This window comes from Odocoileus virginianus, chromosome 9 (assembly GCF_023699985.2).
Source record: "Odocoileus virginianus isolate 20LAN1187 ecotype Illinois chromosome 9, Ovbor_1.2, whole genome shotgun sequence".
Taxonomy (NCBI): domain Eukaryota; kingdom Metazoa; phylum Chordata; class Mammalia; order Artiodactyla; family Cervidae; genus Odocoileus; species Odocoileus virginianus.
In genome coordinates this window covers 70,068,180-70,095,955 of record NC_069682.1, presented here as the reverse complement: position 1 = coordinate 70,095,955, position 27,776 = coordinate 70,068,180, and the positions used below count along the sequence as shown (strand labels likewise).

Here is a 27,776-nt window from a genome sequence, read left to right as displayed (position 1 = left end):
GGTATTCTGCTTTCCTCAGGAATTCTTTTATCTGTCAAGTGTACGTGAGTCCCTGCCGTGGGCCAGACTCTGTTCTAGAAAGGAAGACCTGGAGGTGAAAAATGCCCGTCTTCACTCTCACAACCTAGTGGGGAGTAAACAGATACAGTATAAGGCCTCCCTCCGGGGTCTGGAGAGAACGTTGTTCAGGGAGCCGTGAGAACTCAGAAAAGGGCGCACCGGACTCAGCCTGAGGAGTCCGGGGAAGCGCTTCCAGAGGAGGGGACACATGGCTCCCGTGTTGAAGGGTAAGCAGAAATCAGCTGAAGAAAGAGGAAAAGGAAATGTACTCCAGGCAGAGAGACATGCTTTGTTTAGGAGGGTCCGGAGTGCTGGGTGGCCGAGGGCCAGTAGCGATCAGTCAGAAGCCAGAGGAAAGTTCCTCGGTGGCCTTCATGCAGGTTGGACTTGATCCAGAAGGGGATATGGAGGACACTGAAAGATTTTAAGCGGGAAGCAATATTTTATTTAGATTTGTATTTTGAAAGATGACTTTAATGACAGTATGGAAGATGGTGGAAGGCATCTTCAAGAAGCCGGTGAGCAGTGTTAACAGCCCATGAAGGCAGTGGCCGTGGAGATGAAAGGGTGGGTGAGGAAAAGTGGAGGGGAGCTTGGTGAAGAAACTGGAAGGAGCGAGGCAGTCCACGCTGGCCCCCTGATTTCTGCCAGGGCAGCCCTGCCAGGTAGCTGAGGAGGCATCCAGAAGGTGGGAAGGAAGCAGGAGCTTGAAGTGGCTTAGGAGCTGAGGGCAGGGGCAGCGTCAGGATGGAGGGCGGCGTGGTCCACGGTGAGCAGAAGGAAGGGAAACTGAGGACAGAAGAGCCGTCTGATGATCTGGGAGACCGGTTCACGGCCGCTGGCAGCCAGGTGGCAGTATGTCAACTTTCCAAGGTGAGGACCTTGAATTCACCGCATTATCAGGAAGCTGGGTTTAAGAGGAAGTAGATACAGAAGGTACTAGCTCCAGGATACAGAGTTGAAAAGATACACTTTCTTAAAAAAAGGTGAAACATTTGTGTATTTTAGAATCAAAAAGGTTTGACAGAGAGCCAGCAAAAGGTCTCCTCTGCCTAGCTCCCCGCCTCCTCCAACCTGTCAGGGTTGTTCCCTTCTCTGGCGGTTTTTCTGTGTCCTTGAGAATGTTTTCAGATGGAAGAGACGGAGGTTGCAGTGCGGGAAAGAGGGGGCGAGCGACTGGGCAGGCGGGACCTTGGTGCCCGCGGGACAGGAGGGCCCACCGCCCAGCGAGGGGCTCGCCCTGACTGCTCGGCCGGAGCGGGGCCGGTGACACGGGGGAGGCCTCGGCGCATCTGCAGCGTCTGTGGCAGCTCCTCGTGTGTCCTGTTACGGACACGTAATGGAGGGTGTTGCCAGCCACTGTTCCCTTGGTAACATGAGAAGCTGCTCTGTCCGCACCATACCAGCAGCTGCTTTCTGCTGAATGCCTGGGTTTAGCTGAATCCTTTCACATATGGTATCATGAGATGAGTACTCTCGATAGCCCCATTTTTCAGACCAGGAAACTGAGACTCCCGTTCAACAAGTCGCCGGTTGTCGACAGTCAGGACAGGTCAGAGCCGCCTTTCAGACCCAAGTCCGGGAGCCTCGGGGCCAGTGTTCGCGGCACCTCTGCCTCCTGCTTCCCTCTCTCCTCAGCTGTCCTTGTCCTAAGGACCCCATCTCCGTCCCCAGATGCTCTGCCAGTTTAATGTGACAGCCTGGGAGCTGTGTCCTTCACAGAAGTGCCCAAGTGTTTTCCGGGCCCCTGTGCAGAGCAGGTGACTTTCCCTGGAGCAGGGTGCTGCGGGAGGTGGCCGCCCAGAAACACCGTCTCAGGAGGAAAGTGAACATTTGGAGTTGGAAGGTTCTAAGTGTGATGCGGGCCAATGCTCTTGGAATCGTCCTGTCCTGTGGCCCTTTCTCGGGCCCTCACGTTCTCCACCGAGGCGGTAACAGGATGTCCATGTCCTCGAGGCATGTGCGGTTGGAAGGGCGAAACACGGGCAGCCTGACTCCTTGACAGCTGAGAACGGGACCTCCTGTCACTTACTTTAGCACTGTAAAGAAAAATTAAAACCCCAGGAGCGGGTTTGCTCTCCAGACTTCCATTCCAACCAAGACCATGAAATTAACCCACAAAAAATAGAGTGGGTTAATGGAACCAGTAAGATGTGAGGCTCTGGCTGTAAGGTTAAGAAGTTCAGCAGCAGGAAGGACCCGTGAACACGAGAGGAGGGGTCGCAGCCGCGTTTGCAGGAAGGAGGCAGGTGCTCCAAAAGGGTAAGGGTCACCTGCTCGGGGGAGGCTCTGGCTCCTGCCATCCTTTTCTAAAAGCTGTCTCGAAATTAGCTGCTGCTTGGTATTCTTAAAGTTTCTCCAGGGCTAGCACTTTGAGGAACAACAATATGGACTTTTGAAAGAAAGTAAAAAAATATATATGTATCGGGCTTACCAGTTTCAGATTGAAAAAGAGACCTTAGAGGTCATCAGATTGAATTCTCCACCCAATGCAGGAATCCCTCCCATAGCACTTTTGACAGATGTCATCCAGATTTTCCTTGATTGCTTCCAGTGACCAAGCCCAGTACTTCAAGAGACAGCCTCTTCCACTGTCTGATGGCTTTAGTTAATAGAGAACTCTTACAGGTACCAAATGGGGAAAGGGGGTGGGGGGTAAATCAGGAGTTGGGATTAGCAGGCACGAACTACCATATATAAAATAGGTTAACAAGGTCCTACTGCATAGCACAGGGAACTAGATTCAGTATCCTATAATAAACAATGATGGCAAAGAATACAATAAAGAACATATGTATGGAAAACATGTAACAGTTCAATGTACACTAGAAACTAACACAACGTTCTAAATCAACTGAAAGTCAGTTTAAAAAAAGAAAAACTCTCCAATATTGATTGAACCATTATCTGTTGATTCATTGGAAAAAACCCTGATGCTGGGAAAGACTGAAGGCAAAAGGATAAGGGGATGGCAGAGGGTGAGGTGGTTTGATAGCATCACTGGCTCAATGGACATGAATTTGAGTAAATTCCAAGAGATAGTAGAGGACAAGGAAGCCTGCGTGCTGCAGTTCATGGGGTCGCAGAGTTGGACACGACTTAGCAACTTAACAACAGCATTAGTCTGTCTCTTTGTGACCTGCCGTAGGTAGTGGATTGTCATCCCTCAGATCTCTTATATTCTCTCTGTGGGACTCTTTTTAATACATAGACCAGAGTGATATAGAAAGGATACACTTGGCTACAGATCTCTCTTGACCTACTGGTGATTCCCTGATGGATCCAGTAAACATTTATTTAGCAAATATTAAGCAGTGAGAAAAGCGCTTTCTGCCTCGGGCTTGAGAGTCCACAGGGGCCCCTGTGAGCTATTCCCAGAGCAGCGACCCGCCACGGGGAGCAGATGTCCTGTATCTTCTCCTTGGTCCTGTAGTCCCGGGCCGCACGCCAGCTGATGGAGAGGACCCAGTCCTCCAGCATGGAGACCCGGCTGGATGCCATGAAGGAGCTGGCCAAGCTCTCTGCCGACGTGACCTTCGCCACCGAGTTCATCAACATGGACGGCATCGTTGTACTGACGCGGCTCGTGGAAAGCGGAACCAAGCTCTTGTCCCAGTGAGTGTTTCCAGGGTCTCCACAGGGGCTCTCAGAGATCTGCGACATTCCTCAGGGCATCCCAGTCTCTTTTCCATTGAGTCAGATGCACTTACTGAGCTCCACCTGCATATGGAGCAGCGTGCCAAGCACTGAGGTCCACACAGAGGGGCATAACTTGTTGTGGCCCTAACTCTCCTAGTCTAGTTGGGCTCTCACAAATTCAGAGACGGGGCAAAGCAGCTCTGTGCTAAGTGAGAAGTAAAACTCAGGGCTGAGGATGTTGGAAAGAGAGAGGTCAGCTCGCAGCTGCAATCATTTCTGGAAAGTAGATGTGACGTGATGCAGGTTAGTGAGCGGACTGTCCGTTATCAACTAGAATAGATACTGTCTGTCTATTCTTAACCACATCCCACCTCCCTCCCTCTCCAGTCACCTCCCCTGCCCCCCATACACAAGCTCCTGATACACAGACATGTGTGGCCCTCCTCTGTAATAGCTCTCCCTCACCCCTTCACTGTCTCCCTGTCACCCGTTTTCACAGTGGGTGGGGTTTGACGGGGCATCCAGAACTTTGTGATGCACCGGAAATGTCTTTGTGCTACTCGAGTGCCAAGGGGAACGTGGTGGGAAAGTGCCCTGTTGATATCAGCAGTGAATAAACATGTTTAGTTTGTCTTCTAAGCCCATGGAACCTAAGCCAGCAGAGAGGGAGTCAGAAATCTCTCAGTTGATGGATCAGCTGCTGAAGTTTCTTAGCCAAACTGAGCTACTCATCTTGGGTATTTGTTTTAAGCCATGGGTTCACCAGCTGCATGGAAATCCTGAAGCCTGTGGCTGCTGTCAGCACTGACCCGGGGGTTCCCAGTCTCCCAGGAGTGCAGGGTTAGACTGGCTGTGGTTCCCTCCTCTTTAAAATGGAGGTGATACCCAGCTGGCTGCCCTGTCCTGAGGAGGATCGTGGGTGAGATGGGTTAGAACGTGCTTTGTAAATGGAAACATGGTCTATAAATCATAGACCACTGGTGTGCCACAGTCCGTGGTATCACAGAGTCGGACACGATTGAAGGGACTGAGCCCGCACACGCACGTACGGGTGTGTAACGGATACAGTGTATACAGAGCAGAAAAGGGGGAGGAACCATTTAAATCCTTCCTGTCCGTCAGCACTCTGGTCAGGTTTCTCATGCCTCATCATCCTGTCCTCACCGCAACCCCGTGAGGTTAACACTGCGAGAGGAACTCCATTTTGCAGAGAGAGAAATAGAAGTCTGAAAAGATAAGATTTGCACAGCTAGTAAGTGTTTGGACAAGAGCTGAAACCATGGGCCAAAGTTCACCTTCTTTCTCCTATGTTCTGCTGCCTCCTGGCCTAAAGGCGGACCTGGGATGCAAGCTCCCTTGGGCACCCCCACCAGGTGTTGTGGTTTGAGGAGGGTTTGGTGGACGGGAGATGGCTGAGGGACAGTTTCCCTGAGATGAGGAAGCCTGGTCGCCCAGCCGCCTTCCCCTCTGTGATACTAGAGACCTGGGGAGGAATCCGCTCCCCGCCTGGTGTAGGCATCAGCCAGGCGCCGGGCCCCGTGGCGTCCGCGGATTTCTTGCATGGCGCTTCCGCTGAAACCCGTGCCTGCTGTAGCTCCCTTCTCGCCTGTGTTCCCTGGTGCTGAACCTTCGTATCGTTTTGTGTGTGTTTTGCACATGTCTCAGCTACAGTGAGATGCTGGCATTCACCCTGACTGCCTTCTTAGAGCTCATGGACCATGGCATTGTCTCCTGGGACATGGTTTCCATCACCTTTATTAAGCAGGTGAGGCTTCCAAACTTCCGTCTCTCCTCCGTTCGTCACCAGGTGTTCGCTAGGCTCAAGGGGAGATGCAGGCTACACAGCTGCTCCAGGGAGGGTCGGCCTTGTAGCCCCAAGGCCAGGTTTTTCATCCGCAGGCTCTGGCCTTCCTGTGGCTCCTGGAAGACGTACCGAGACTTTGTTATACTCACAGGGCCTGCGCTGAGAAGGTGGGACTGGACTCCCAGAACCCAGTGTGGCCAAAGTGGGATTGGATTGTCCGTGAGACCTGCGGTAGCGCCAGCCAGCCCACCAGCCCCATCCCTAAGTCTCTTGACTGCTTCCTGAGCCCTCCCTCCTCTTGGGATTAAAAAAAAAAATGTTCATTTCATTTGCCTTATATTCTCTTACATTTACTAGTGTGCCTTCTGTTTACGAATCTGCAGGCGAGCCTGTTTGTCAGATGAACTCACTGTGGAGAGGAGAGACTTCTAGTTTTTTCCCTCTTCTAGAAGAAGAGGCAGTGTCACCTCCAAAAACTGAACTGAAAACCAATAAATGCTAATCTCAGCTGATCTAGATTGCACCTGTCATTGGCTTGGGACATTGAGAACTTCCTGATGCTAGAGACACTTAGGCACAAGGGCAATGACCGTGTGTCAAGGATATTCTCCATGCCACTGAGCAGAGACTAGATTACGAGACTCAGGTCCTTTCCGTGTCCCCGAGTCTGCGTGTACAGGGGCAAGTGTACGTCAGGGGAACTGCACGTGGCGAGCACACGAGGTCCCAGCAACAGGAAGAGCCTCTGCTCCTCACCCTCAGCCCTTCCAGGCCCAAACCTTGTTTTTAAAAACAGGGGATTAAGCCCTTTGGTTTAAGGAAACACAGTTGAGTGGATACTGTCATTTGAAATTGAGTTATGCATTATCCATGCCCGGGGACTCCCTGGCACCCTGGCCAACACAGCAGACACCATTGTCGCCTGGGGGCAGCTGTCCAGAAGTGGGCAGCACACCTAAGCGGGGAGAGTCCTGGGCAGGGGGCGGGCACCCGAAACCTAAGCCTTCAGCCCTCGCGGGCTTCCTGACCGCCTTGCCCTCTCTGGCTCTAGATCGCGGGGTACGTGAGCCAGCCCATGGTGGACGTGTCCATCCTGCAGAGGTCCCTGGCCATCCTGGAGAGCATGGTCTTGAACAGCCAGAGCCTGTACCAGAAGGTCGCGGAGGAGATCACCGTGGGGCAGCTCATCTCGCACCTGCAGGTGTAAGTGCCACCCCGCCCGGCCCGGCCTCCCCTGCCCTCCGCCCTACTTCTGCCGCAGCTGTGTTCCCAGATGCTGGTCCGCTTGTCACTCATCACCTCTTCCCTTCTACTCACTGCTGGAACTCCTCCCATAATTCAGACCTGGTCATGTCACGCTCCCGCCTGAAACCCTCTGTAACTCTCTTCACCTCTTAGGATAGCATGAAGCTGTTCCCAATCCATCCGTGTATCACCATGGTGCCAGACAGAATTAGACGCTTTCTCCTCTATGAGCCCAATAGTCCCTGTTTGCACCTATGACAATCATATGAAATACTGTATTTTTTATTGTCTCGCATTTTAAACGTTGAGTTGGGAACAGGGACCAGTTTTGTATCCCTTATTTTAAGTAGAAGCTCTGTTAGTATTTGTTGAATGAACCCTTGCTGAACTAGCAGCATGCGGTCGAGGGTAGCAGGAAGTATCTTGCAGAGCATGAGTTCTAATTCAGGCTCTACTGCAGACGAGGTCTCAGCGCTCACAAGCTGCCTCCTCTCTTCTGGCTTCAGTTTCCACGCCTCTACCCTGGGGTTAATCCTTCCCACCTCTCAGGCTTGTGAGGATCAAAGGAGAGAAGAGGTCTAGTGCAGGGACCCACACGGGATAGGTATTCGTTCAGGAGAGGGTTTTTTTGTTGTTGGTCTTTGTTTTTTTAAGAAGTTTATCCCATCCTAAGATAATTGATAGATAGTAAACAGAAGCTAAAGACAGATGAACCCTTTGGAGCCTGTTCTCCCTTCCCCATTCTTTTTTCTTCCCTTTCAGCCATTCCACGCAATTTAAGGGGCCTGGACTCTCCAAAACCAAGGATGGTGATAGTGCTGACACCTTCCTACCTCCTGCCCCCTTCCAGCGTGTGGGTGGTTGACTGAATATGCTGCCGGTTCCCGGGGAAGCCAGAATTCCCAGACTCGGTTGTTTTTAGCAGCCTTTTCTTCACTCAGCTGTGCTCTCAGCCCAAACCTTCCCACGAGCCCAAGTGAAGAAAAGCACCAGGAAATCTGCAGCTCTGACTCCTTCCTCCTTGGCACTTCTCTGGGGGATTCTTCAGTCTGTTTTCATGCCCCCAAAGCCACGAAGGTTGATTGAAGTGAGAGGACATGATCAACCCCAGATGGAGAGTTCTGATTTCCTGACCTCAGAGTTACCTCTGTTTCTTTGTTTCTGAATTGGAATGACCCAGGCACGTCCTTAGGGAGGCGAGAGGAGCTAGGCGTTTCTTAGGGGTCAGTCTGCGAATATTTTCAACCCATTGCTGTCCCCAGAAGTCATGTCCACTGCTGCTTGGCTGAGGGACCCCTAGTGCCCTCAATCAGACTTCCAAGATGCCTCCGCCCGACCTGGGAGCCCCACAGCCCCTCTGGAGAGAGCCCCAGAATGCAGCCGTGACACAGCAGGTGGAGAGTTCTCATCAATTGCTGGGAGTATGAGATTCCAGAGAAAAGTGGTAGTTACCGTTTATTTAAAATAAAATATGTTCACAGTTGAAGAAGACTTCGTAAAAACAGAGAAGCACAATAAGGAAATCATTTGCCCATTATCCCACCTCTGGACATAACCACTGTTAACATTGTTTTGTTTTGTTTTTTTGCCACCCCACCCCTGAGGCATGTGAGAGCTTAGTTCCCTGACCAGGGATCAGACCCACGCCCCCTGCATTGGCAGCGCACAGTCTTAACCACTGGACTGTCAGGGACGTCCCTAACATTAAATTGACTGTCTCACTGGTCTTTTTTTTTTTTTCCTTCTATGAATACTTGTGAAAAAGTTGGAATCTTACTATACATACTTTGTGTACCTTGACTTTTTTTTTTTTTAAACAGAGTAATAGCTCTTGAACATTTCCCATGTCAAAGAACCTTCTAAAAGGGTAGTTCTTAATTTTTTTTTGCATTCCAGATGCCTTTGAAAATCCAGTAATGGTTATGAACTCTCACCTCCATGGAAGAACTGTCACATAGTCAACCGGATAAATGGAATAATGGCTATACCGTTTCTAGGGTGTATAGATACCCTAAGCCCATCCCTAACCCCAAATGAAGAACCTTTGTGCTAAAACAGTGACTGCTTAGGATTTTAATGTACATGGACAGAGTTGCTTCTGTGGACATTTGCATTATTTACTGTTCTTCTTTTTAGTAGTACTTTGATAAAACACTTTGCCAGTGACTCACACACAGTTCTCTGATGGCTGTCTTTGGATAAATTCCTCCTAGTTGAATTGCTGGGTCAGGGGCTCTGCCCTGTTTTAAGGCTTTTGATCCTTGGCCTCTGATTATTGTATGACAGTCTGCGAGTGATTGCTGTAAACCATTTCTTGCTGGTCAATCTTCTAATCTCCCTCTGCCTTCTCTCTCCGTTGACACAGCTCCAACCAGGAGATTCAGACCTACGCCATTGCACTGATTAATGCACTTTTTCTGAAGGCCCCTGAGGACAAGCGACAGGTCTGTGGCAGCCTTTTTAAGCTTTCCATCTGGGCTTTTCCGAGAGAAGACCTCACCCAGCCAGTCAGGGACTCTTGGGAGAGTCCTTCATCCTGTCCCTCTGTAGCAAGAGCCCATCACAGTGGCTTTGCTAATAAGGAAGACCCTGGGAAGGCCAAGAGGGGGAGACCAGTCGGGTCCTAGTTCAGGGCAGGGACCTGCAGACTTTTTCCCCTCAAGGCCGAATAAGTATTTTTTTCTTTGGTGGGCCTTATGGTCTATGTGGCAGCTCTTCAGCCTTCCTGCTATAGCCAAAGGCAGCCTCAGACAGTAGACAGCAGGTGGGTGTGGTGACTGTCTTTGCATAAGACCTTGACATCTCATTTGGCCTTGGTGTGGCTACCCCTGGGTTAGAGGATCAAGAAGCAGGGAGAGGAGACTCCCTAGGCAGCCCTGCCAGGCCCTAGGAGACAGAAACGGATGCCATCCTTGCTGAAGGAAGCAACAGCGGAGACATGTGGCTCGAAGTTTCATGTATAAAGATCCTCTCATCCGGGTTGTAAACTTTTCCCTATTAGTTAGCTATGTGACATGATGCAAATTGCTCTACTTCTCTGAGCCCCAGTGTCCTCACCTATAACATGGGAGCAGCGTCTGCCCCATTCATTCATAAGGATGTCACGAGAAAACACAGAGCCCTGCTTTCCCAGGGAGGAAACTAGGGATGAGCAGACCAGTGGAGCCAACACTGGCCTCAGAGGCCAGAGCCCAAGGCCAAGCTTTTCTCACCACTGCCAGGCAAGCGCTCTGACCCCTCTGGGTCTCCACTTCTCTTTCTGTAAAATGCAAGGGCCAGGTTAAAGGATCTGTAAGTGCCCTTCCAACACTACCATTCTAGATTTCTCTGGTCAAAGCCCAAGAGAGGTACATAAGAAAGGCTGTGTAATTCTCGGTCAACACCCTGGGCTCAGTAAGTTGTAATTCCCGTGGGATCATGTACCGAGTTCTTGGAAGGTTCTGGTGGGAGGACCTGGAGCATCTGTGGTTCTGTCTGTCCTTGTCTTGGATGGCTTGCTCTGTTCATCTCTTCCTTCCTAGTCCTGTTGTGAATGTAAGCCGAAAGCTCATTCTTCCATCTGCTTCTCTCTGTGCTTTTTGCTTTCTGCCGGCAGGACAAGCACCTTAATCCTCTAGACCTGCCTGTCACTGTAAGTAGCACTGCCGTGTGGAAAGGGGCCTGCTGTCTTCCAGGTGGGGAGGTCAAAGCCAGGCAAAAATCTCCTGATCTGATCAGGCTGTTCAAGGAGCTCCAAGACACAGGAAAAGGTTGTGTGCTGTAAATCTCATTTGTCAGGACACTGAGGGAAGCACCGAGGATCAGAGTCACTGCAAGGATTAGGGGGCTGCCTGCCCTGGGGAACAGGCCCAGTCTGTGCTTTGTAACCTGCCTCCACGTGGGTCTGTGGTTCAGCTGGAGAAGATCAGATTCAGAAATATCTTGTGACATTCATCTAGATGATGCCAGATGCATCGCCTTCCTGCTTGCTGCGGCAGTAAAGGGAGCCGTGTGCCCTTCTGGATGCTTACTGGACCACAGGGATGGAGAAGCTTTAGACAGCTCTCAGAGGGGGTTCAGATGCTTGCTTCTTGGTTAGAGGGAGCCCAGAGAGGTCAGCTCTACAAGGATATGAAAGAGTGAGTGCTTTCTCCCACCTTCCCGTGCCAGCACCACAGAGAAGTCTTTGGTTGAAGGCCTTTTTGCTCCACTAGCAGACCACTGGCAGTTACCCACTCTGTGAGTTGTCAACAGCAAGGTTTAAGCTCCATAACCAGGCTTCCATAGCTACTGAAGAAGTTTCTAGTCCACCTTCTTCCTCTGCCAGCCAGTGTGTGCTCGGGGGACTCAAAGTAAAACTTGATGTTCCTGGCAGCGTCAGCCGTCCAGAGTGAGGCCAGAAATCTAGAAGCGAGAGAGAGGCCTTCCAGCTCAGAAAGATGATTATCTGTGGAATTAAATGAAGGCAGCTTAGAAAGTGAAGTCATATGAATTAACATTATAAGAAGTGATGGCTGACACTGGAAGGAAGAGAGAGAAGAATTATGAAAAGCTGTCCAAAAAATTAAAAGCATAGTAATCTAGACGCATTTTGTTTAGGGGAAAATAGCTTCACATTTCAGAAGCCCCTTAACAGTGTCACAACACAGAATAATAACTGATGTGGGTTTTACTGATGGAACCAAATCCTTGGTAGTGATTAAATTAGAATCGTTATAGTCTCTTCAGAAATAAAGAAGTTATATATTTTGATAAGATTAGCACAAGAATGGTCAAAGTAATGGTTCTGAGAGGACCCTTAAGGCTTCATTCCCTGGAAGATTCACTTAAGACACTGTATTTCCTGAGTGTGCTAAATAGTTACTGTCAAAATCTGAACCCAACATAATAAAAAAGGTGACCCTGTTGTGAAAAATTACCCCAAAGCACACAACAGATTGTTCTCTAAAACCAGCCAGAAGTGAGTCATGGACCACTTACTGTTTCAGAGCATCCCGCCCGAGTTCCTGCTGGCGTGGTGCTGGGGGCTGGGGGGATGCTGGGGCCAAGGCCTTTCCCTGGTTTGGAGTCAGCGTTTCACCAGAGCCCCTTGCAGCCTTGGCAGTGATTCCAGCCGGGGACCGTGCATGTGGCCTGGGAACCATCACGCCGCTCTGTGCCCTGTGCTCATTGTCCATTGCCCAGCGTCCTTGTAACGTCTCGTCCTAAAGCAGTCTTTGTCCCTCTCTGAAGATGACTCAGTTGATTGTGCCATTGAGAAAGGAAGCCCTGTTTGCCTTCATTTGTACTCTGAAAAGAAAATGTGTAGGAATTTTTCAGAGTATAAAATACATAGTTGAAGGTCTGTGAATTTTTACCCCATGTGCCCACTTTTCATTTGAAAAGAAGAAAAAAATCAAGGGAAAAAACCTAAGAGCTGTGACATCCCTTCCTTTGGATTGTTGTCACAACTGCATGCCTGCCACCGGCTCAGGTTTGCCTCTTCTTCTCAACAGGACATGGCCAACGCATTTGCACAGAAGCACCTTCGGTCCATAATCCTCAATGTAAGTTCCCAGACAAGCTGTATTTTGTTACTGTTACTGTTTTGTTACAGTTAACTGCAACTATTATTGTTTTTTAAAAAGTTATTTATTTATTTTTGGCTGTGCTGGGCCTTTGCAGCGGGGGCTTCTCTCTAGCGGCGGTGCACAGGTGCGTCCTTGCAGTGGCTTCCCTAGGCATGGAGCACCGGCTCTAGGGTGTGTGGGCTTCAGTAGCTGCAGCACGTGAGCTCAGTAGTTGTGGCTCCCTGGGTCTAGAGCACAGGCCCGACAGCTGTTCCGCAGCACATGGGATCCTCCCAGATCAGGGACCGAACCTGTGTCTCCTGCATTGGCAGGTGGATTCTTTACTACCAAGCCACCAGGGAAGCCCCTACGATTCTTATAGTTGTACTATTATTAGTGAAATTACTATGGAGCAAGGTGGGCACTCAGGAAACTTACTGGTAGGTACTTAACCCTTCCTCAGTTGGAAAGCTGTGTTTTGTGATCCTGTAATCAGGGTTGTCTCGAGGAGGCTGGCCCACCGGGAACTGCAGAGCCTCCAGAGGTCCTTAGCCAGCTAATACTGGCTGGCTGTTTGCTGCCAACTGTTTTGCCCCACAACTCCAAAAAAAGTTTATCCAGAAGGACTGTGTTAAAATAGACACAGAAAGAGCAGTTCATTCAACTGACACTAGTCATAACCCCGAGTTGTATGGGGCCCTGGGAGGGATGCCTGGCCTGTGGGTTCCAAGGGAGGACCCGGCAGTCCCGCCGTGAAGGAGGGGTGTAGGAGGCTGTAGGTGAGGCTGGGGATACAGGAGCAGTCCAATCAGAAGAGGAATTCCTGCGTGGGGAAGGGGGACGCCCAGGAGGAGTGAGTGGTCCTGTGAAGGGTGGAGCAAGGATTTGTGATTGGCTGTGCGCTGTGCTTAGTCGCTCAGTCGTGTCCAACTCTGCGACCCCACAGACTGTAGCTTTCCAGGCTTCTCTGTCCACGGGATTCTCCAGGCAAGAACACTGGAGTGGGTTGCCATGCCCTCCTCCAGCGGATCTTCCTGACCCAGGGATCAAACCCAGGTCTTCCGCATTGCAGGCAGATTATTTACCATCTGAGCCACCAGGGAAGCCCATGACCAGCTGGTGAGGTAGCAAAGAGGACCTTAGTTTTTGTTTTTGTTTTTTTTCAAAAAGCAATTGAGGGTAAATAACCCTGCTGCCTTTTAGAAAGATCACACTTCAAGGACTGTGTTTTCTGAGGGGCAGCGGTGGGGAGAGAGCTGAGGCGGGCGGTGAGGCCTGAGGAAGAGACCAAGGAGCTTGGTTAAAAGGAGGCCATTGTATTGGTTGTCAAAAACAAGGCAAAACTGGGAGACTTCAGTGAAGGAAACAAAATGAGAAATCAAAGAGTCAAGTGTGAAGCCTTCAGAATTCTGAACATGAACTTTGGAGTTGGCTGCCACTCCCCACCCCCCCATTAACCGGTCCTTGATCTTGAGCAATCTGCTCCCCTTCTGTGGGCTTCGATCTGCTCACCCGGACGTGGGGACCGAAGGAGCTGATGTACACTGTACTCAGGACTTAGCGGGAGGCCTGGCGCTCCGTGAGCGCTCTGCTCACAGGGGCAGTTCCTTCACCGTGAACGAGACGCATGGGGGGGCACGATTCAAGACGTCCCCGTGGGCGCCTGAGAAGTGGGTCAGCTGCTGTGAACAGGCAGAGCCAGACGCCACCCCGCAGAACCAGCCCCCGCCTTGGGGCTGTCTCCCCGCTCAGAGCCCCCCTGCCGGGGCGGCAGGATGGACAGGAGCAGACGCTGCTGCCCCCGCCTGCCGCACCGGGGCCCGTCCCCATGCCCGGGCAGCTGTCAGGCGCCGTCCTCTGCGTGTGTGGGAGTGGGTGCCCTCCCGAGAGAATTTGAATGAATTCCGGGGCTCGTCCTTTTCATCAGTGGGTTTAGAATGTCAGCTTGTTCCTGGACAAACCTGGCGAACAAGCAAGGCTTCCGTCCACTAGAGAAGACAGTTTGGCGTCAGGACTCGGGACCCAAACGGTCCGCTCAGAAAAGGTTAATGCGCGCTCACTTCCGTCTGGCTTTAGCGGAGTCGAGTCAGAGAGCGGAGGCCTCGAGCTTGACAGTCGAATGAGACTCCATCAGACTGGAGCTGTCCCTCCTTAAGCCTCTGAGGGCTGGAGTCACCACCCTCCCCCCGCTCCGACGTCGCTCAGTGTGAGGAAGGGGGATTACAGTGAATGAAAACCAGGCTGTCTTCAGAGTGGCTTTATGAAATGGAGCGAGGCGAGGAGGGAGGAACAGGGGCAGACAGGTGGGGAGGAACCAGGGTGGCAGCAGGACCCGGAGAAAGGAAGAGACTCGGGCGGAAGCGGAAGGGCCCGAAGCGGCCAAGGCGGAGGAGAGGGACTGGTGTGGGCAGACCGTGAAAAGGAGGCTGGAGAGACAGACGGACACCCAGACCCACGGCGGAGGCGGCCGAAGAGGGCTGGGGTGGGAGATGAGGGCGGAGCATGCGCACCGCGGGCCAGGCAGGGGCAGCGCAGAGCCTGCCACGGGCGGCTATGGGGCGCTCGAGATGCGCCAGGTGCACCTGGAGAACTGGACTTGTCGTTCTGGACAGTTTCAGTTTAATTTCAGTACCCACCTGTGACTTGTGGATCCTGTGATGGGCCTTGCAGTCCAGGGAAAGGAAGAGAAAGGAAGAGCTCTGGAGTCACAGGTGGGGAGAGGAAGCCTAGGGCAGTGCGGGCCAGTGGGAATATGATGTGAGCTGCTGGTTTCATCATCAGTGTTCTAGTAGCAGCATCAAAAGAGGGAGGAAAATTAATTTTTTTTAATAGCATAGTACATAGGGAAAATTAATTTTGATAGCATACTACATTTAACCCAGTATGTCTGAAACCCTATGATATCACCATGTAATCAATAGAAAAATGATTAAGATATTTTACATTTTTTTTTTCACGCCAAGACCCTGATATCCAGTGTGCAGTTTACATTCGCAGCACATCTTGGTCTGGCCCTGCCACATTTCCCGTGTTCAGCAGACACGGGTGGCCAGTGGCTACCAGATTGGGCTGCACAGATCTGAAGAGAGTGTGCAAGCTCTGGAGAAGGACTGATCTCAAGTGAGGGAACGCTAGAGTACTTTAGACACAGCAGGACTTTCTGCGGATGGACATGTTCCACACCAGCTCTGTCGCTGGACGGTAGCCACCAGCCGCAGGTGCCTCCTGAGCTGAACGTGAGGCCAGTGCCTCAGCTTAAGTGAGGCCTCGTAACTTGAGTTAATTCTAACTGACGGAGAGGCACGTGGCCACATACGACAGGGGCTTGCATGCTGGCCAGCACAGCTCTCGAGACGAGCTGGACGGAGGAAGAGAACTCGAAAGGGACAGGCGGTGGTACGTGTGGGGAACCAGGCAGGAGTTTCATTTGATAAGAGAAGACCAAGAGCGCCGGGGCCTAAGGACGGCGGGTGAGATGGAGGGAGCACGGCGTGCAGGGAGCACGTGGGAAAGGGCAGGAGGCTGCCGTGGGCGGGAGGCGGGGTGGGCCGGCGTGGTCAGCCCGGAGGACAGCGGGGCGAGTAGGGCAGGGCAGAGATGCAGCGTGGGCGGCGGAGGAGGCCTGAGCGGCTGGGGCGAGCGGGTGTCGGGAGGAGGCGGTGAGCTCGGGGCAGGGGGGATAGTCAGGGAGAGAAGAGGGACTGGGGTGGGGGCACAGGGAGGGGGCCGTACCCAGAGTGAGCAGGGGGAAGGGGAGACAGAAGGGGTGAGTGGGGGCCCTACAGGGAGCATTAGATGCCCCCCACCTTGGTGTACATGTCTCAAGACGACTGAAAGAAAAGGATCTTTTTGAAACCTCTCTCCTCGATGAGGCCATCCTGAACATTTTCCTGAGAAAAGCGTGCCGTCCAGTTCTGCCAATGACTCTTGAGACACACTCTCTGTTGTTGGGATCAACTGGAATGAGGCCCAGCCACCCACCTACCACATCATAACCTTACCCTTTGTCCTACTTCCCTGCCCAGGGCTGGGCAGAAAAAAAAGATGGTGCCCTTGGGGCTTGCAGTGCATCAGCCCTGCCCGAGTCAGGCCCGTTCATATCCCCCCCTTCTGGAGCGTGCAGGCTCTCTGAGGGGGAGGAAACCCTGTCCCCTGCCCATGCTCTGTCTTTTTCACCAGCATGGATGCAACCCTCCAGCAGAAATCACTTCAACCCTCTGCCCTTGTTCTTTCCAGCATGTGATCCGAGGGAATCGCCCAATCAAAACCGAGATGGCCCATCAGCTGTATGTCCTGCAAGTCCTGACCTTTAACCTTCTGGAAGAGAGGATGATGACCAAGATGGACCCCAACGACCAGGTAGGCTGCCAGTGGGACCGGGCTGTCCCGGCTGGCATTGTGTGCCTTGTGACCTGGTGCCCTCTGCCCTGTGTTTGGAGCACCTGCTTTGTGCTAGGAACTGTGCTTCGTTGTGTCTGCAAAAACGGTTTTGTCAGCTCTGTGCCTCACCGTGATCCCTTCCTGCTGGTGATCCTGGGCCAAGCCCATCTGTATCCTTCTGTGTGATGCCTCCTCAGGGATTGATCGGGGCCAGGGTTCTGCCCGCAAAAGCTCAACCCACTCTTTTCCTTGCTTCCTTTGATCAGCTGACTCATCTGCTGACAGTCTGTTTCACCTCCCAGGCTCAAAGAGACATTATATTTGAACTGAGGAGGATTGCATTTGATGCAGAGTCTGACCCCAGCAACGCCCCCGGGAGTGGGACTGAGAAACGCAAAGCCATGTACACCAAGGACTACAAAATGCTGGGGTTCACTGTAAGTTTCCCAGAGTACTAACACTGTAGACCTTCTCCCCTGACAGGGAGTCAGAGCCCCCCCCCCCAGCCCCAGACAGAACCCTGACAGCCCTCCCTCGTAACATCTCGTAACGTCAGGGGAAGCTGGCGGGCCCTCAGCGCTTGGTCCACTTTGGCCGTGGCAGGTTCACAAGTTTATGTGCAACATTTGGCCCCTTGAAACAAACCCATCTGTAGGAGGGCCCAGGAAGTGGGCCAGATGAGTGGAGAGGGGACCGCTCATCAAAGCAGCTGGTTCCATGAAAAGCTGGAGTGTGTATTGTGATAGGAGACAGCTTGAGGATGGAGTTAATTAAATACTTACTGGGCATCTACTCAGCAACCAGCAGTATTCTAGGCCCTGGGGATGCCAGACAAGTCAGCCTCAGTCCAGTGGCCAGGAACCCAAGCCCTCGCAGTAGAGATGGCACGTAACAGGGGCTTCAGCAGGGGCAGGCATAGTGCAGGGGCGATCGGACGTCCCCCCGAGTGAGCCCCCACAAGGGGAGACCGTCGGGGCTTAAGTCAGATGTCTTTCTTTCCCCAGAACCACATCAACCCCGCGATGGACTTCACCCAGACTCCGCCCGGGATGCTGGCCTTGGACAACATGCTGTACTTGGCGAAATTCCACCAGGACACCTACATCCGGGTAAAGGCTGGGGCCAGCTGCCGCCCACGGACGCCCCGTCACCTGCCTGCCCGCCCCCTCCCTCCCTCACGCCCTCTCCTCGCCTGCAGATCGTCCTGGAGAACAGCAGCAGAGAAGACAAGCACGAGTGCCCCTTTGGCCGCAGTGCGATCGAGCTCACCAAGATGCTGTGTGAGATCCTGCAGGTCGGGGAACTGCGTAAGTGCGTGGCTCCCTGCACGCCCATTCCCTGGGCTCGGAAGCCCGGTGAGACCCGAAGGTGCGGCGTTAGGCGTCCGTGCACCTGGACAGCCTTCTTGGGCTTTATTTTTTTTTAATCACTGAGTGAGCTGTAACCCGTCTACCCTTGTTTATCACGGGAGTCGTGGCTGTGGCTTGTTTGAGCTGGTGATCTGAGAACGTTTGGCAGCTTCGCCACCACCCACTTACCCTCCCAGTTCTGAGTCTGATTCTGTTCCTCCGGACTGCAGAGGAGCCCAGGCTTCTGGACACGGGCCCCCAGCGTCATCCTTTGCCCGCTTCTCCTTCCACAGCAAATGAGGGACGCAACGACTACCACCCGATGTTCTTCACCCACGACCGCGCGTTCGAGGAGCTCTTTGGCATCTGCATCCAGCTGCTGAACAAGACCTGGAAGGAGATGAGGGCGACAGCCGAGGACTTCAACAAGGTCAGGGTCGCAGAGCTCCGAGGCCTGGGCAAGGCCACCCCAGGGCAGCCTGGGGCAGCTGGCCCAAGCCTGGCCCCCTCTGAGCTGGAAGACGGCGTGGTTGGCAGCGCTGAGTCACAGGACAGAGGTGTTGAGAGTATCAGCAGCCCCAGAACCCTGAGCAGGGGTCTCCCCGCTGGACCGCTGTTCCGCCCGGTGGACCAGTACCAGCCCCTCCCGCCTTCCTTTGGGGACAGGAGGGAAGCTGGCCGGGACAGCAGGGGTGACAGAGCACACAGGCTGCGCAGGCACCGCGGCAGTGTTAGAGTCCGAGTGACCAGTGTGAGTTCACGTCAGGGCTACTTAGCAGTAGGAGCCACTCCTCGATGCTTTCTGAGTACCTGCCTCTCTGACGGCACTGCCAGGCCCTCAAAAGCTCATCATCTAGGAGTTGGCTCTTTTGAAGCTGCTCACCTCACTGTAAAAACTGTAAAATATAAAGAAGGGGAACATCTAACTCCCCTGCCCAGTGACCACGACCCTGATGATGTTTCCCTCTAGTATTTTTTTTTTCTGTGTATTTTTCCTTCATTGGTAGGGAGCTGATGGGACATGCAGATGGTGTCCTGCTTTCTACTGTAGCTGTTATTCTAAGGGAACAGGTATTTTGTACTCACACCAATGGGCCAGGCATGGTGCATCCAGAGACTGGGGGTCTCCTACTCCTCGTGGTGGCCTCCATCGAAGATGTGTCTTCCTTTCTCTCACTTTAAAGACCAGTAGGTGGGTCCTAAGGATGTTGAGTGAGTTGCTCGAGGAACAGATTAAGGTGCACAGTCAAGCCTTAAACCCCTGTCTCTCTGGTCCAGCCACCTCCTCTCATTCTCCCCCACCGTTGACCTGTTGAGAGGTACCAGAAATGAAGCGTTTGTCAGCATCGCGGTCCTCCATAACCGTCTAAGGCAGTGTGCCTTGAGAGCCAGTGTTCTTCCTCGCCCAGCAGATGCCCGTGGTGCCTGCTCTGCCCAGGACCCAGAGGACAGAGCCCGGGGTCCGTTTCCTGGGGCTGTGCTGAGGCTGCGCCTCCTCCTCTCTCAGGTCATGCAGGTGGTCCGAGAGCAGATCACTCGAGCTTTGCCCTCCAAACCCAACTCTCTGGACCAGTTCAAGAGCAAACTGCGGAGCCTGAGCTATTCCGAGATCCTGCGGCTGCGCCAGTCGGAGAGGATGAGTCAGGATGACTTCCAGTCTCCGCCGATCGTGTAAGTGCCCGGCCGGGGGCGGTGCTGGGGGTGCTGCCAGCACCTTCCCTTCCCCACCCCCCCCACACCCCCAGTCCCCGTGACCTCCCCTGATTCAGGTGCTCGTCCACCCCAGGGAGCTGAGGGAGAAGATCCAGCCCGAGATCCTGGAGCTGATCAAGCAGCAGCGACTGAACCGGCTCTGTGAGGGGAGCAGCTTCCGGAAGATTGGGAACCGCCGGAGGCAAGGTGACCTGAGGGCGCGTTCCTGGATGTCCGTCCCTCCTGCCTGGCGCCGCCGCTCGCGGGCCTGCGGCGTCCCTGGGGGGAGCGGGCAGGGAGCGAGTCCTCTCTTGGCCCCTCGTGTGCCCGGCCTTTCCTAGAACTGTCCTCGTTCACCTGCCTGGCTTCCCGTGTGTTCCAGAGCGTTTCTGGTACTGCCGTCTGGCCCTGAACCACAAAGTCCTGCACTACGGGGACTTGGATGACAGCCCTCAAGGGGAGGTGACGTTTGAGTCCCTGCAGGAGAAGAGTAAGTTCAGGTCCCCGTGGGCTGTCGTGTAGCCGGACTCCTGTCAGCAGATCTGAGTTCTGCTTTTGGCTGCTGCAAACTGGTTATCTGGCCTCAGGCCCGTTATTTCATCTGAACCTGTTTCCCAGGTGGTCAGTGGTTCTCTCTATCTGGTTGACATCAAGGAGCTGTTTGGAGATTCAGTAAGATCACAGATAGGAATGGGTTTTGCAGATTGGAAAGGATGATGCAATACTGAGTTGAAAGGCAGTGGTTAAGAGCAGAAGCTCTGAAGCCTGACTGCCTGGATTCAGATCCTGGCTTTGCTGTTAATTCTAATTAATTACAAGTTACTTCTCCTCTCTGCCTTAGATTCTTCTATAAAATGGGAATAATAGCCACATTGCCCCCTTCAGAGGATTGAATGAGTCCTATCTGTAAAGCACTTAGAACAGTGGCTGGCAGGGAGGAAGAGTAATCATTAGTTGCCAGTTGCTATGGCCAACGTTGTCATCCTTATTACTGTGAAGTGGAAGTGAGGTGTCTGAGGCCCCGTTCGTTCGGGAGACCATGCAGAGGTCTGGCACTGACCCCAGCAGGCCAGGGTCCAGGCCAAGGGGCCACAGAGGAGGGAATGACGTAGGCCACCCTCCCTGAGCTCACAGCACTGTGGGGCTGGGGGCTAGGGCGTCCCTTTCAGCACCAGATTGGATGCAGGGACCAACCTACAGCATAAAGCTTCCGGAAACTAATTCTCTTCGTTTTTCAGTTCCTGTTGCAGACATTAAGGCCATTGTCACTGGGAAGGATTGTCCCCACATGAAAGAGAAAAGTGCTCTAAAACAGAACAAGGTGAGTGGAGAAGTCTGAGCTGAGTCTGAGCTGCTGTCCCAGTGATCCTGGGCATAGTCGGTGGTGGCTGCTTTCTGGATGCATGGCCTCCCATTCTCTCTCTTTAAACTGACCCTGACTGTTTTATTAAGAACAGTCTGAACAGACACCAAAATAGAAAGAACCCTCATATAGGCCTTGCCCAGCCTCATCCACCATGGCAATGTCCACGTCCACTTGTCCCTCTTCACTTATTACTTTGAAGAAAATCTCAAGTGTTATTTCATTTTACCTGTAAACATTTAGATTGTATTTCTGAATTATAAGGACTCTGTTTAACATAATCACAATACTGTTTTCACATCTAAAAGGAGATAAAAAGTTGTTATTTAGAATCAAATATTCCACTGATACTTGATTTTTCCACTGTCTTAAAAAATCCCACTTTCTCCACATAAAAATACATAAATGTTTATAAGCATTTGCACGCACATACACACACACTCAAACCCAGTTTGTCTGCCGAATCAGGATCCAGATAGGGTCTACACATTGTGATGGGGCTTCCCTGGTGGCTCAGCGGTAAAGAATCTTCCTGCAGTGCAGGCGATGCAGAAGACGTGGGTTTGATCCCTGGATCGGGAAAATCCCCTGGAGGAGCAAATGGCAACAAAGTCCAATATTCTTACCTGGAAAATTCCATGGACAGAGGAGCCTGGTGGGCTACCATCCACTGGGTCACAAAGAATAAGACATGACCGAGTGTGCGAGAGACACAGACACACATTGTGATTAGTCTTTAAGGTTTTTTTTAATTCTTAAAAAAAATGTTTTTAATTTAAAGAATTTTATTTTTTATTATTTATTTGTGGGATCTTAGTTCCCTGATCAGGGATTGAACCCAGGCCCTCAGCAGTGAAAACACAAGAGTCCTGACCACTGGACTGCCAGAGAATTCCCTCTTTTAATTTCTTAATTCATAAGTTCCCCCTCCATCTTTTTCCCCCTCTCTCTTTGCAGTTCATTAGTTGAGGAAACCAGGTTGCTTGTTTGGTAGTTTTCCAGAGTCTAAAATCTGCTGATTGTCTCCCCATGGTGTAGTTGAGTCTGTTCCTCTGTCCCAGATCTGTAATTGGTAGCGAGACCTTGAGGCTTGATCCAGTCCAGGCCTGACCTTTTTTATTGTGGCCAGACTCCTTCCTAGATGGTATCATATTCTATCAAGAGGCACATAATGTCTCTCTCTTTGTGATGTTAGCAGACTCTGGACGCTCAGTGCCTTGTTTCATTAGTACATTAAGGTTTGCAAACTAGTGAGATTCCAGTGCAGTCATCCCTTTTCATGTATTAACTGAACTGCTTCTCTAAAGAGAAACTTGCCGTCATTGACTGGTTTCCCAGTGGTACAGTTTATATAAGAAGGGAGGCTAAACGCTTGATTCTTCCCTTTTAAGTACCTACTTTTAAAACAAGGAGTTAGGTCTCTGGTATCGTCCAACAGTGACTTATTTTGTGCATGTGTTTTGTTTTTTAGTATTATTATAAACTCATGGATTTAAGCCTGTTATATTTCTTTCATTACAGTTGTGTTGTTGATGCTCAAGTTGTTCCATCTGTGGCCACAATTTGTTTTTGTTGTGGTGGGTTTTTTTTTAAACTGTTAAGACTTTCTGTTTAATTACCCATATATATATATATATATATTTGAGATAATACACAGTCATGAACTCTGACATTCAAAGGTTCAGAGTATTGAGAAATGAGTTCTCTATAACCTTAAAAGTGTCATCACATCCCAGGCATGACTTGGGTGGGGAGTGGGTAAGTGAAGGTTGATGACTGCTGGCCTCATCTCCAGCCCCACTTGTGCATGAGCCTGAGGACCTTGATGCCGTCACATGTGAATAGGCGCATTTGGTGATGGTGCCAAATTGCTAGGACTCTGGCCAAGATCTTGGTGTGTAGAGCTCAGGCCATTACATTGCTCCAGATAACTGGAACCCTTTCTCCTTTAGGAGGTGCTGGAATTGGCTTTCTCCATTCTGTATGACCCTGATGAGACCTTAAACTTCATTGCACCTAATAAGTACGAGGTGAGCGATGTGGCCCTGTCTTGGACAGCCGAGCCTTCTCTGTGACTCTGCAGCTGGAGGGGAGGAGTGAGCAGAACAGGCACATCTTTCTAAAGGCAGGGGCTTCCAGAGTGTCTCGAAGACTGTGACACCAAAGATCTGCCATGCCGGGGGTCCTTCCAGCAGCAGTAGGTTGTCTTTAGAAGGACAAGGTCCACTAGGGGTAACTTATTTGCCTGGAACTAGGAAAAGTCTCCTCTTTGCAGTTTCTGCATGGCCACCCACCCAAGAGAACCTGACCAGTCCTCCCTCCTTGTGTTTATGGGGCACATGTTGTAGTGCATCTGACCTGGGCTTTGAAGCCAGGTGGATCTTGCGCTCCTGACACGGGGCCTGCAGTTTCATCTGTACCACCAGAAGATGCTAGATATTAAAGAGCAACTGTGGTTAACAGCATACGTGTCTGGTGAGCTCTGGGAGCCACTGGAGGGAACTGGAGGTGGGGCTTCTGGAAGAGGAGACCCTAAGGCAGGGGGCCTGAGCTGCCAGTGGAGTTTATTGGGAAGAAATGAAGAACTTGCAGGTGGGAGACAGGTGAGCAAAGGTATGAAAAAGATGGAACAAGAGGAATTAGGGAGGAATGGGTTGAGAATTCTCTGTTGTTCCCTCTTATCCTGAAACCATCAAGTTCAGCTTTTCTAGTACTTATTTTTAACATTTATTGATTTTTTTTTAAATTTACTTCTCTTGAAAAAAAGTTGATTTTTACAGGGATTCCTTTCCTGCCTTTTTCACCAGATATGTCTTTCCTTCCCACTATTCCAGATTTGGGGGCGATCTCAGGTAGCTGATGTCCCTGTTCTTAGATCCCATTTTGCTGTTTTCCTTAATAGTATTTTTTTTTAAATCACACTTCATATTATCTTAGGGAGTTTAAATGTAAATCCCTTATAAAAATCAAAAGGTCTTTTGAGCAAGTGACCTCCCAGCAAGCACCTCCCAGCAAGCATCTCCCAGCTTACCTTCGCCATTATCTCGGATCCGTGCTGCCTGTCCTGCAGGGCCCCAGAGAGACTCTCTGAGCCCTCTCAGCAAAGGGACCGCAGCAGGCCCTCCGCTGACCAGGGGCCCCCGGGTGACATTTGCAACTTGCTTCCCACAGTACTGCATCTGGATCGATGGCCTCAGTGCCCTCCTGGGGAAGGACATGTCCAGCGAGCTGACCAAGAGTGACCTGGACACCCTGCTGAGCATGGAGATGAAGCTGCGGCTGCTGGACCTGGAGAACATCCAGATCCCCGAGGCCCCACCGCCGGTGCCCAAGGAGCCCAGCAGCTACGACTTCGTCTACCACTACGGCTGAGCCTGGAGCCGGAGCAGACAGTACCCCGCAAGGGACTTGGGGCCCAGGAGGAACACTCGCAGTCTGGTGCCTTGTCTTTGCTTGTACAGAATCCGTAGTGACCGTGGGGGCCAGTCAGCGCCAGTCACACCTCAGACTCACCTCGGGCCACCCTGAGCCTCCTCTCGGTCCCCATCCACTCTGAGTCGTGAAGGCGGGGTGCTCTGCCCTCGCCATCACCGTGGAGCCTGGGGACGGGCCATGAGGGACGGACAGCAGACACCCTTGCCTTCCAGGCCAAGAAACTGCTCCTGGAGCCAGAGTCAACCACAGCCGCTCACCTTTTCTCCCTGAGCCTGCTCACCGGTCGCCTGGATCCCCCAAGGGGGCGAGAGCTGGCCCAGGAAAGGCTGTCCGCAGAGGACAGACAAGTTGGGTGGTTTGAGAGCCTCAAGGGATCCAGGCCTGTGTCTCAGATCTAAGTGGAAGCCTCGGCCTTTGCTCAGTAGATGCCTTGCCCTTGCTTTTGCGGTCTTCGTGAGGGCTCACCCGGCCTTGCCCAGGGCCAACGTGCTGCTGCTGCTGCTGCTGCTCTGATGTCTCTGTTCTCCAGGGCCACCAGGTCCTCTTGCCCACGCATTTGCCTGGGCAGAGGGACATGTCTCCGTGCAAGCTCGCAGTCTCTCATCCTGGCAAGTCAGAGACACGCAGACTGAGTCCCACCCTCAGAGCCTCGAGGCAGAGCCGAGAGGAGACCTGGGCCTAGACTGTGGTGCGGTCACTAGAGTCCACTTCTCTCCCCTCCACATTTATATCATGTCCTTGCTTGGGGATAAAACTCCCACCTAACCTGAACAGCCGCCCTTCCAGTTTGCACTCCTTCGGCCTTCCTGGCCTCGGGAGGTTTGCCTCCCCTGCCCTCCTCCCCCAGCGCTGTGGTCTCTGCCATTGGCCATGATTTCAGGGAGCCGGCTGGGGCCCGCAGAGGCCCCCGCTGTGCCCATGAGGCTTCCCTGGTGCTGCAGCACTCGTAAACCACACGCGCGGGCACCGTGGCTTTCAGTATTGGTAGCCTAGCATGGTGGGGACTGCCCAGTGAAGAGTGTACTGTATATTTTCTTTACTATAGGCCATACTTCTACAGACATGTATATATATTTATATAAGATCTACCTATCCTAGGGTGGAGTGTTGGAGGGAAAATAAAATGGGAGGCCAAAAAAAAAAACACAAACCAAAAGTCAGCACTTGCAGTTGCAAGCCAAGATTGTAACCTGAGAGTGGCCAGGAGCTTCCTGTCAGTAACCATGTTTTCAATAAATACTCTTTCATGTACACACCGGTTCCCACTAACAGCTGTTTCTCTGTACTGGCTCCCTGCCCCGGGGAGCTTTCACCTTGACAAGCCTTCATTTCATTGTGTCTGGGAGACGCTGGAGAGCTCCAGCTGGAGTCCTCAGCCACCTTCCTAGAGCCGCCGCCGCCTCCTCTTCAGCCACTGTGCCCCACCACACGCGGGACTGCACACACACACACAGACCTGCCTGCTGGCTAAGGACGCTCACAGGCTCTCCCACCGGGACAAAGTGCTTTCTGCTCAGGCCTGCCAGGTACAGCCCTGAGGACATGGCCTCCCTCCTCCCCCTGCCAGGGACACGGCCAGGAAACAGCTCGATACTTGTGCCTTACAAGGAAGACATGTTCTTCACTCTGTGTGCTGCCGGTGCTCGGTGCCCAGCCTGCCAGCTGGTGTTCCATACTGTCCTCCAAACCTCAGCCTTGGTGGCTTGGAGGCTTGACTGAGGGCCGTGATGAAATAGATACTTCATCTTGCTTCTGTGGAAGAAGTGAGTGAGGACGAGTGCTTTCAAAAGGCTCAGAAAGTGTATGCAGCCTTGACTGAATAAAGCCAAGAGCCTCGGTGCCATTGTAGGTGTTGGTGTAAGTGCTGAATGAACGAATGCCTGGTGATGCCAGCTGGCGGGGGCAGGGCAGCAGTGATTTGCATAAAGAACTGCTTACACTCTGGCCTTGAGCCTTCTGTTCAGAGAGGCCAGGGAGCCCAGCTGGGTCACTTGCAAGGACTCCTGTTTGCAGCCAGCCTGTGAGCCATCCAGAAGTGGCTGGAGAGGGAGGGCAGAAAGTTCCAAACTGAACCCCACTATGTACCCTAGCCAGTTCTGGCCTCCAAATGGTTCTCTCTCTCAGCATGGTCTTAATGCTTTCCCTGAATTCTGAAAAGTGGGTAAGATCTCAACTCCCCAGTTGGCGTTTTGGGGCCTACCACAACCTGCCTTTTGCCTACTTTTCTAACGCATGGTTTTTGTCAACTTCGTGTAAACAAGTGTGCTCCTAGCCAGACTCCAGCCTTCTCCTCGCCGCCTTCTTTCTCCTGCCTGGGATGTTCTCCGCTTACTCAACTTCCTGAAGTTGAGACCATGCTCATAAAATTTTCAGGCACTCAAAATGTTTCACCAATGTTTACTATTTATTCCCTCCCACGGATCTTCTAAGTCCTGAAACCTGATGCCTCCGACATCACTCCCTAGCTGGCTTGAGCTTCCATAGGAAAAAGCCCAGGAGAGACCTGTGTTTCCATGGTTGCCCAGCACTGGGTTGGAATAAGGTAAATGCTTAAATTTGTAAGTAGGTGACCTTTTCCTGGCTGCCAGTGGTGGGCAGGGCTCTTGCAGCAGGCACCTTGGTTGACCAGGACCTTGGTTGATCACAGGAAACACAACCAAGGGGGATGCTCAGGCCGGGCTCCTGGGGAGACAAGGCGTGCAGCACGCGGTTTCACAGACCTCACGGGGGGGACCCGGCCCCGCCCCCGGCCCCGCCCCCGGCCCCGCCCCCGGCCCCGACACGCTCCGCCCCTGACCCGGCCCCGCCCCCATTGGCTTCCGGCAGAAGCGCCCCCCAGTGGCGGCGGTCGGCCTCTCACTTCCGGCAAGAGGATCCAGGCCTGCAGCGCCGGCTGGGCGAGGTGAGTGGGCGCGCGGCGGGCCTTCCGCGCGCTCCCGGGGTTGGAGGGGGACCCGGGCGGGGCTGCGAGCGGGGTCCAGGCTCGGCGCCGCGCGCCACGGCCGCGGGTCCCGCCGGGGTCCTCCTCCTCTCGGGCCTCGGTATCGCGGTCGTGGAGGGGCCCGGGCTCCGCGCTCGCTCCCCGCTGCGTGACCCAGGCGGGCATCACGCAGACCGGGCCCTGCACTTGGAGAGGCCGCATCCCGCCGTGGGTTGGGAGTCGGGGGTGGGTGGTAAACACGTGGACAAACAAGGAAACGTCAGGTAGTGGGAGGTGCCACCAGGATTAGACGCCCCCCTCCTCACACCCCTACCCCGTCCCAGGCCCCAAGATGTTCAGC

The 27,776-nt window shown here is 52.6% G+C and overlaps 1 protein-coding gene across 5 annotated transcripts in view; it reads left to right on the top strand.

Moving 5' to 3' along the window:
* ELMO2 (engulfment and cell motility 2) overlaps nt 1–25,748 on the top strand; it is a 38,766-nt gene extending 13,018 nt beyond the window's left edge. Inside the window, exons 1-18 of one of the 5 annotated variants that reach the window (XM_070472719.1) lie at nt 4–2,688; nt 3,494–3,675; nt 5,365–5,464; nt 6,555–6,706; nt 9,114–9,192; nt 10,344–10,379; nt 12,223–12,273; nt 16,513–16,635; nt 16,959–17,093; nt 17,661–17,765; nt 17,855–17,963; nt 18,299–18,435; nt 19,513–19,676; nt 19,792–19,904; nt 20,080–20,187; nt 20,936–21,018; nt 23,013–23,090; nt 24,232–25,748. In XM_070472719.1, coding sequence (XP_070328820.1) covers nt 2,659–2,688; nt 3,494–3,675; nt 5,365–5,464; nt 6,555–6,706; nt 9,114–9,192; nt 10,344–10,379; nt 12,223–12,273; nt 16,513–16,635; nt 16,959–17,093; nt 17,661–17,765; nt 17,855–17,963; nt 18,299–18,435; nt 19,513–19,676; nt 19,792–19,904; nt 20,080–20,187; nt 20,936–21,018; nt 23,013–23,090; nt 24,232–24,432 — 1,986 coding nt within the window. In that variant the 5' untranslated portion in view covers nt 4–2,658 and the 3' untranslated portion in view covers nt 24,433–25,748. Of the gene's footprint in view, nt 1–3; nt 2,689–3,493; nt 3,676–5,364; nt 5,465–6,554; nt 6,707–9,113; nt 9,193–10,343; nt 10,380–12,222; nt 12,274–16,512; nt 16,636–16,958; nt 17,094–17,660; nt 17,766–17,854; nt 17,964–18,298; nt 18,436–19,512; nt 19,677–19,791; nt 19,905–20,079; nt 20,188–20,935; nt 21,019–23,012; nt 23,091–24,231 lie in introns of those variants that run through there. The other 4 variants (XM_020887198.2, XM_020887194.2, XM_070472720.1 and 1 more) reach the window with 4 other exon arrangements.
* The last annotated feature ends 2,028 nt before the right edge of the window (nt 25,749–27,776 follow it).